This window comes from Cetorhinus maximus, chromosome 5 (genome assembly GCF_964194155.1).
Source record: "Cetorhinus maximus chromosome 5, sCetMax3.hap1.1, whole genome shotgun sequence".
Taxonomy (NCBI): Eukaryota; Metazoa; Chordata; class Chondrichthyes; order Lamniformes; family Cetorhinidae; genus Cetorhinus; species Cetorhinus maximus.
In genome coordinates, this window is record NC_135883.1 from 40761401 (window position 1) to 40770935 (window position 9535).

Here is a 9535-nt window from a genome sequence, read left to right on the forward strand (position 1 = left end):
TAGATGGCGCACACAGTTATTTTGGCCAGTCCCACTGTTCACATGATGGAGAGTTTTGGCTGTGTCATCGCCCATCACTTTGACCAGATGTTCGACGACCAGTTCCATCTGTTCAACATGCTCCATAATGTCGAAGACAAGAAGTTGAATAAGAAAAAAGAGGAGGCAAGGGGCATTCTGAAAGCCAGAATGGGGTGTCTGTGGGAGTCTGCACTGGGTACAGTAGGGTAGGAGTCTGTACTTGAAGTGTTGTGGGCTGAGTCTCTACTAAGGTGCGGCTGGGAGTCTGTGCCAGGCTGGGCTGGAGTGGGGTGCGAGTCTGTGTTATGACACAGCAGTTGGTAAAGGCTGAGTTGTTTAAATCCCAGAGGGAAACTTGAACAACTGTCATAACCTATATTTTCATTTGGCATGTTTGAGTTGCAGCTCTGAATTCAGTAATAAAACCACCAAGTTTCACGAGGTTGTTTATATAAAATTAAATTAAACATTTAGTAATTTAACAACAAATTAAACACACATTATTCACTCCCAGGTAAATCTTCACCAAGGCAACAAAAACCCATAGACATTAAACAGACACCAGGCAAAGCACATTTGACCTTAAGAACTCAAAATGAGGTTCCTTTCAATTTGGTTCTTTTTCAGACACAGTTGTAGGGCTTACAGGCTGGTTGGATTTTACATGCCTCTGCCCCTCACACACAAACTCCTTTTAGTTTATACCTAGCTTTCCCTTTGAATGTAAATTTTCCATTGTATTGCTAAGTTTTAAAAATGTTATATCTCCTGACAATAATCCTTTCATTGCACCAATTTTATTGGTAATGTAAACACATTGCTCGGTGTCTCCCAGCTAGGTGCAAGATTTTACCCATTTCTTTGAATGGCTTATACAACAAATGCAGATTTACACTTTACCTTCTCCTCCTTACGTTTATCTAATTAACTTCTCAAAATACTATACATCAAAGCACCCAAACTAGCTGTCTTCAATCTAATTAAGCCACACACACACACACACCCTACTAGAAGTCCAATTAAAACATAATTTCCAATAACGTTACAGACATTAATCTCTTCATGACAGTCTGTACTGAGGTTTGGTGGGGTGGGAGTGTGTACTGAGGTGGGGTGGGAGTCTGTGCTGGGGTGGGGTGGGCTGGGTTGGGTGGGGGTCTGTACTGGACCGGCTGTTGCTCTGAATGAGCAGGGCTCAATGTGTTTGAGAGTGGGGATCCAGCCCAGGCTTGCCATGACAACACCCTAGGACCCACCTCCCAGTTTAAGAAGGTCCCATGCACAGTTTTTTGAACACGGGACTATGATGGGCCTAGTGATATTTAAAATTGTAAATGAGGGTATGGGCAAGGTAAATGGTGAGAAACTGTTCCCACTCAAGAGAACATCAAGAACTAGAGGGCACACATTCAAAATAATTGGCAAAAGGAGTAAATGTGATGTGAGGAAAATTTTTTTCACCCAACGGGTGGTTGGAGCCTGGAACAAACTTCCTGAAAGAGTGGTGGAGGCAGATTTGATCGAGGTATTCAAAAGGGAATTGGATTGCTACCTGAAAAGAGAGAATGTGCAAGGTTACGGGGATAAGGCAGGGAAGTGGGACCAGGTGGAATGCTCTTTCAGAGAGCAGTGCAGACTGGATGGGCCGAATGGCCTCCTTCTGCACTGTAAAGATTCTGTGATACTGTGAGTTATGATCTACTGTTGGGGAATATGGGTACCCTCATTCCCACAGTGTTGCATCAGACTGACACTTTCTGTTGAAGGGTCATTCGGACTCGAAACGTTAACTGTGTTCCTCTCTGCAGATGCTGCCAGACCTGCTGAGTTTTTCCAGGTATTTTTGTTTTTGTTTTGGATTTCCAGCATCCGCAGTTTTTTGCTTTTATCTGACACTTAAATGTGTTGATTCTTGGCTGCAGCATTGTTCCACTGAATCAGTCAAGATCAATCAGTTCAGCAGAGATAAGCAATTGAACCTGGGAACTTCCTAACTTGTGGGGCCAGTGGATAGATTGCTTGGCCTTCATGATCTTGACTGCTACCTTTAAGTAAATCAACCTTTGGTGGTGGTGGGTGGGGAGAGAGTGACAAATAAGAAAATGATCAAAATGCAGAAATTTGTTTGGTTTGTTACTGGCTTACATAAATTGCTTCTTATGCCTGTCTGATTTCTATTTCATTGCATCAAATAGTTGAAATTTGAGGTGAATCAGATCTTAGTTTATTTTTGTGAATTAAGAATTGTATTTAGAATTTGGGAGAAAATACCAAGGAATTAAGGAAGAATGCTATCTTGAACTCATGTTCACTGCTTTGAATGACTGGGACTGACTCACCTTGTCATCGTAGGTGATGAACAGAGACTTTTCAGATGGCGACCTTGGCTCATGGTGGGGGAGGTGTCACCTCCCCTTAATGAAGCTTCCCTGCCTGTGATGTACATAAACCAACAAGGTCATGTTCTGTTGTTAGTATGCACTTCATCCTGTGTTAAATGTACTAACTGCGTGAAAAGCTGACAAGTTGAAGTGCTCAGGATACTCTGGTGATTTTGTACAATTGCATTAGTCCACGGTTCTGACAGTAATAGAAGGTAAACAACGGCAATAATGGTGTTTCTACCTATGTGAATTCTAATAATTTCACCCATGTGAAGTGACCTAGAAGCATTTGCTTTTCACTATAGTTATAATTTCCAGCCCTTCAAGCTGCAGTGACTTTGCTGTTTACACTATAATGTGTACTTGCTTCCCCGTCGCAAAATGTTTGGACCTTTTGTCTTTGACCATACTCATCTGGTTACCAAACAAAGCATGCTGCCCACTTGAAGTTGCATTCCAGACCATATTTAAAAAGTGGTGAACTATATATGATATTTAAAAAAGTGACGTTTGGTTTTAACTATAATTCTTTCAACCACCTTGAATATTTTAGCTCATTAATGTAAATTCCCTTCTGACTATTAGAATCTGTACCCTTTGTTGGCACAGCTTTTCAGCATGTACCTCTACGGAAGTATGAATTGCTTGTGTCAGCTCTCGCTTGCTTGCCCAAAGGAATGGCCAAAGGCTGGGAAGGTCTGACGACACCCTGCTGATTCTTAGTTCTCATGCGTGTGTGTAGTGGCTGCTAAGACCTTATTTTACTTGTTACTGTTGTCTGCTTAATACTACTCAAATTTCAAAAATAGTAAAGAACGAAGTATGTGCATGTGATTTTGTTCATTTAACTGTGCAGTTGTTAACCCAGTAATCATTTACCAAGAAACTGACAGCAATTCTGGACCATTTGAGCTGAGATACTTAGAATCATACAACACAGAAGGAGGTCATTCAACTTATCGTGGTTGTGCCTGCTGTTTGGAAGAGAACTCAGTTAGTCCTCACCCTTTGCTATTTCCCCAAAGCTCTGTAAATTTTTCCCTTTTCTAGTATAAATCCAATTGCCCATTGAAAGTTTCTATTGACTCTGCTTCCACCATTCTTTCAGGCAGTGCTTGTGAGAACTTGAACACATAGAAGATTCGCTTTGGCGAGTGAGTGTCAGGTATTCTGGCTGCATGACCAGTTCAGCTCAGTTGTGACTGTTGCCATATGGTATGGCTCGTTGAGCACCTCACTGTCTGGCGTTTTGTCCTGCCATCTGATCTTCAGAAGCTTCCAAAGGCAACTCAAGTGAAAGTGGTTGAGCTTTTTGACGTGATGCTGGCACACAGTCCAAGTCTGGCATGCATAGAGCAGATTGGGGAGGACTATTGCTCTATGTAGACTTTCAGTTTGGTAGGCAGACTTAGTCCCCTTCGTTCCCAGACTGATGTTCAAAGTCTGCAGAAGACTAGCTACACTTGCTTTGGCAATTCTTGCATGTGTCGCCCATGTTCTGTTCTTGGCATCTCTCCTGGAGCTGTTTATTTGCAAACACCGTATCAGAGGATATTCCGTGACCTTTTCTGAAACCGCATTGACTCTCTGGCAACAGATCCTGGTCGAAATGTTGCACTAAGGGTTCAGAAGGATTCTGGGGAAGATTTTGGGAGGGATGGAGAGGAGTAAGATTTCTCTGTGCTTTTCGCAAGATTGGAGAGTTCCTTTCTGCTTGTACAGATGGATAATGGAGACATTTTGCATTCTTATGAGCCTTCTGAGACGTACTGGGCACTTTTCAGGGCCAAACGTGTGACTGCCTTAGGCCTGTTCATGAGTTTGTGTGATATACAGCACAAAATGATCTGATCAGGGTAGCCATTATACTGCAGATGCCTTTGACATGCCCCATTTCAGCATCAAGCTTTTACGGTGAGCAAATGACTCGGGCCCTATTTACTAGGTTGCCAATAAGGCCAATCTTATAGTGTGTGGAACTGTAAGGTTCCCAACACGTGTATTGATCAGTGAAGGTAGGCTTGCGGTGGACCAGGGTAGAGCACCCCCTGGCAGATTTCTCAACTAGGCCGTCAAGTAAGGGGAGATCATTTGACGGCTCCATTTCAAAGGTGAATTTGAGCGCAGCATGGAACACATTAAGAAATGTAAGGAAATTATTACGTGCAGCTGCGGATTTAAATATAGCAAACGTATCACCCAAATATTGGAAGTATGCAAGTGGGTAGGAGGTTAGGTGTCATTCCATCAAAGACATGTCACTCATGGAACCTAACAAAGATGTTTGCAAGAGTTGGACCTAGTGGGGAGCCCATGGCAATACCATCTATTTGGCGCATACGTGGTGCCTTTAAAGCTGAACTCAACTGCACAAGTTGCCGAGTTCATAAGTTCAGTGAATCCTGGCTCACGTAACAGTGGCATGTCTAGATCGCCAGGATAGTGCTGCAGCGCAAATATCTATGGCTTCCTTGAGTGGAACATTTGTGAATAGGTGAGCAATGTCAAATAAGCACATGGACACTGCATTGCTATCGATATGCAACTCCTGTATGGCTTTCGCAAATGTGAAGGAGTCTTTCACTGTGTGTGTGGAAAACTTGGTCAAAACTGGTTGTAACAATTCACCCAACCATTTGGCCAATTCATGCAGTGCAGAACCGGCGATAGATAAGATGGGGCAAAAAGGAACATCACCTTTATGTGCCTTGGGCAGCTCATACGTATGCGGACGCCGTGAACCATGAGGATGAACCCTGATCACTCTTGCACAAGTCCAGCAAGTATTTTTTTAGCTTACTTTCAAGCAAGGCTTGCCTGGTCATGTTGAGCAGCAGGTCCAATGGATACAAATTTGGACTCGTCATTAAGAATGGCGGGCATTTTGTTGATATAGTCACGCTTGTTAAGGATGACTATTCCCAGTCCTTTGTCAGGTTTACTGATGTGTATGTTCAGGTTGGTCTTAAGGCCTCACAACGCTGTAAGACATTCGTGTTGCATGTGAAAATCAGGTCATTTGGATTCTTTTTTCAGCAATACTCAAGTCCTGCAGATGTTTTGGTAGACATCGTGCTTGGGTAACGATGACTTGTCATTGAGGTGAACTCTAAAGAGGCAATGTTTTTCCTCCAGTAGTTTCTGAATTACTTCTTTGTTTTCATCGAACCAATCTTGATGCTTACAAAAGGTCAGGCCGGAGGCCTCTAGAGCAGTGGAGTACATTATGTCCCTGAAGGTCACCCAGTTATCTTCAATGTAGTGAGTGTCCATTTTCGTTGTACATGGGCAACTCTACAGTTTACCTGAGAGATATTCCTTTATGATTGCCTGTTCAAGCCTCGAGACATTGAATACTTCTGGACCTTCATTGGGGTGAAAGGGAGGGATAGCACGTCTCGCAGGCAGACTCGCTGCACCCTTTGGAGTGGCTCATCCTGTATTGGTCCTCACTTTTACCCAGCTGTAACCTGTAGCTCCAAGTATCTATTAGCATGCAACAATAGCCTCACCTTGGTAAACCTGCCAACACACAACAGTGTCTCCATTTACTAAAAGTAACTTTTTGGTTAAGCACTTTGAGGCATCCTGAGGTAGTGAGCAGGGTTATATGAATGCAAGTTATTGTCTTTCAGTTGGAAATTGTAATTTTGGCTTTGACCTTTTACATTGTAAGCTGAGTTTTCCCAGTTTAATTGAACTTTAGGTTTTAGGGAAGTGGTTAGAATATCTAGGTCGTATACTATGAGAGGTTAATGCCAGTTGACCTACTAAAGAGTTTGAATTGAATTCGCATTTGAATACATAGGTATTGGACTTGTAGAGTGACAGTAAGTTAGAATTTATGCAGAGTAAAGGAGACTGAAGGAATTTATTAACCTGTTAAAAACATTGTGCATAATTTCTTAAAATTATTTGGCAAGTTTAATGTTATTGCATTATTTCTGTATAATCAGAGTCAACATACCATAACTTTCTGTTTTGAAAGTAGTGAAGTGTCACCCTAATCCTCAATTTGTTTTTCTCATTGAGTTCTTTTAAAATATCATTTTAACATTGAATTTTTATTAAATGTCATGCTGGAAATATTAACCTTTCCATCTTCTTGATACACTTAATGTCTTGGTGTGACTCAAAATGAGTGTTTTCATTTTGAAACTTATGCCACAATTTGTTTTGAGTCACAATGTGCAACTTCAACTTTCCTTATTTTGTTTTTCTCTGCCTTTTAGATTGACGAAGTAGGATTTTCCCTAAGTCATCCAAATCAGTACTTCATTGAGAGCCAGAAATTCCTCAGTGGCAGCCGAGATGTCAAGAAAGAGTCCAGCCAGCCAGAAAATTCACAGCGTAGCCAAGGCAGCCAGCCTACAAGAAGCACGAGCACCTGTGCCTCTAAACCTACAAGCCAGGCAGTGTCAGCTGACATGGAGGGTTTAGAAGAGCTTCTGAGTGAAGGATACACCGAGTGATTATTGGTGACATTGGTATCCAACGAAATGCATTTTGGGTTATCATGTATCCTAAGGTGACTCTCACATTCTTGTCATCTTTCTTTTTTTCCCTTCAAATGAGTAAGCTTCAGAAAAATTGGATGGTTTCCAGAATGAGCTGAAAACAAGTACATTAACTTGATTGAAATATTACCACCAAACAAAAACTCAACACAAGACCTTATATTGTTACTTAGATATTGTAGCTTGCGCATCTTGTGTCAGTTGCCTGGGAATGAATAATGTAGTTGATATAGATAATGCAAGATGATGCCCAAGGCATAGTGATATCCTTGGACTAAAAAATGGTCTCATTCCACTATGTTTTACATGTACTAAGGGGTGAATAATATGTTGGTGCAGTGCCTTAATACTCCGCTTTAGGATACTTTTTCAAGTTTTTTTATAAAGAGAAGAAATATTCAAGCCCAGCCTACTGTAGTCTAGTGAATGCATTGGCATTGCACACTTGGTAGCATTTGACAAATCAGTCCCTTTCTTCTCCACTAAACCACATCTTTGCACTGCAATTGTGTTCCATGGTTAATGGCTTCACCATCATTAGCTAATATTATAGGCTTCATTGCATTGTAATGTGATCTGTTCTTTCTCATTGCCCATCAGGTGAAGCATAAATTAGTTGTATAACATCTTGTGTCATACTTGCAGATTTCCAGAAGAGGAGCATGTCTGAATTAGTGTTCATTTTCATAATCGCTTTTTGTGTTCAGGATTGCTTGACATGCAAAATAAATCAATGGAAAAGCAATTTTTTTTTTTAACCAGGCCTGATTTTCCTCCAAACTTAAGCCAATGTTTTTTATCAAGAGCATAATTTAAAAAGCAACTCTCAAAAGTCACAGCGTGCGAGCCACTTAGTTTGTAGCTTGCAATTTCTCTCCAGTCTTTGGTATTAGAGAACACATTTAAGGGTCTGTCTTTTGCTTTCTACTGCACCTGAGCAGCAGTCAGTATTGTGATGGTTGCTTATGTGTGTGGTGCAAACAGAGGGGTGATTTTTTTTTTTGATATGTCTATTAATTATCAAAGATACATTTCTCATAGAATGACTCCCTGTAATTCATTTTGTGATCGTGTGTTTCCGGTGGAGTGTCCGCTGATTATCTGAGATGTGGCCCCCATAGAATAACGGAATATGGAATCGGCCTAGTGCTGCAGTAGGCCTTGACTTTGTGTTTTGACAAGTCTTCTTGTGCACCACCCCTGAAGAAGGAATAAAAGCGGACAAATTGTGTTAATTCATTTCTAGTAGGCTGGAATGTCCTTGGATCTGCTCTTGTTGAGTGATACATAGTAATAGAGAGCTTAATATTGGTGCCATCCTAAACTATTGCAGCTGCCCTCACCTTTGTGGGAGGGAAACATCTATGCGCACTCAGAACATCATTGGAAGATAAGTTGCAGAGAACACAGCATGACAGCTTCAAGTGTCTAATGCCATGAACTTTAGGATGGCTAATACAAATTGTGAATATTTGGTTTTGTATTAAACAGACTTACAATAAGCAAAAATGCAATTTCTTTTGGATCCCTGATGGACAATTTAGATAGGCCATCCACTGCAGATGGGCTACAAGATCCAGCTTTAACACACAAAACTCTTAACTGCTGTAGAATTTACGAAGAACAACAAACTAGTATGATGTGATTTCAGACCCAGCTTCTGCACAGTTAATGAATTTCTCTTGGAAGACTTCATGATTTTCTGTTTACAGAATGACATTCCTGTTTGCCAGAAGCTCAATTTGAGTTTTCTCCTTCCTCCTCCATATGTCCATCGCAACATTTCTTACATCTGTATGTGTATAGCATCATTATGTTGGTACTTTTTGTATGATTTTTCTCCTTACTCCTTAACCATGGCATCCCAAGATGCCAATGTTAAAAATGTAATGGATCACCAATGAAGTCTGAAATCGTAAAGCCTTAAAAGTATGCAGTGTTAACAAGAAAGTAATTTTTATAAATCAAAACCAGTCACTTGTTTTCATTAACTTTCAAGGGTTTTGTAAAGTTATGCTTAAAAGCTATTGATATGAAACATAATAAAGAAGTTGTTCAAATTAATACAATGGTTTTTCTTTTTGTTAACTTTTTTGATAGGAGTTTAAAGAAAGAATGTTCATGTTTTATGAGGCTATCTTATCTGGGTGTGTTTCATAATTTGTCAGATTACACTACGCTTTGGGACAATTTATGTTAAATGCGCAATGTAAATGCAAATTGCATATATTTTACAATGGGTGTGCATTCTCTTATGATGCCATTGGACATACGCACAAACACATGATTTAAGATTGAATCGTTTCTGAAGTCACTTTAGTAAGCATCCTTATCGCCAAATAAGCATCCTTATTGCTACGTGGAATACATCGCTAGATGGGGCTGCTTACACTGGGGGCGATGCAGGTTGGGAGTGCAAAGGAAATTGTTTGATTCTGCATTCTGGAGTATGGACATTGTAGGGAGGGACCCTGCATATTGGTTATTGCATTAGTTAAGAGTTGGTGGTCCTCTTAGCTTGATTCTAATGTTGGCTCTTTGACTTCATTGACTAAAATTTTGATATGTGGTCTGAGTCATGTCTCATTCTCGTTTGAGTCAGAAGGTTGTGGT

General features: G+C 40.7%; 1 protein-coding gene across 4 annotated transcripts in view; it reads left to right on the plus strand.

The window, feature by feature from the left end:
- The window catches only part of prim2 (DNA primase subunit 2), a 212115-nt gene extending 203124 nt beyond the window's left edge, over positions 1-8991 (plus strand). For 3 of the 4 annotated variants that reach the window (XM_078541831.1, XM_078541832.1, XM_078541834.1), the window contains one exon: positions 6638-8991. In XM_078541831.1, the coding sequence (XP_078397957.1) occupies positions 6638-6877 (240 nt within the window). In that variant the 3' untranslated portion in view covers positions 6878-8991. The remainder of the gene's footprint in view (positions 1-6637) is intronic. The other variant, XM_078541833.1, reaches the window with a different exon arrangement.
- Positions 8992-9535: the final 544 nt, after the last annotated feature.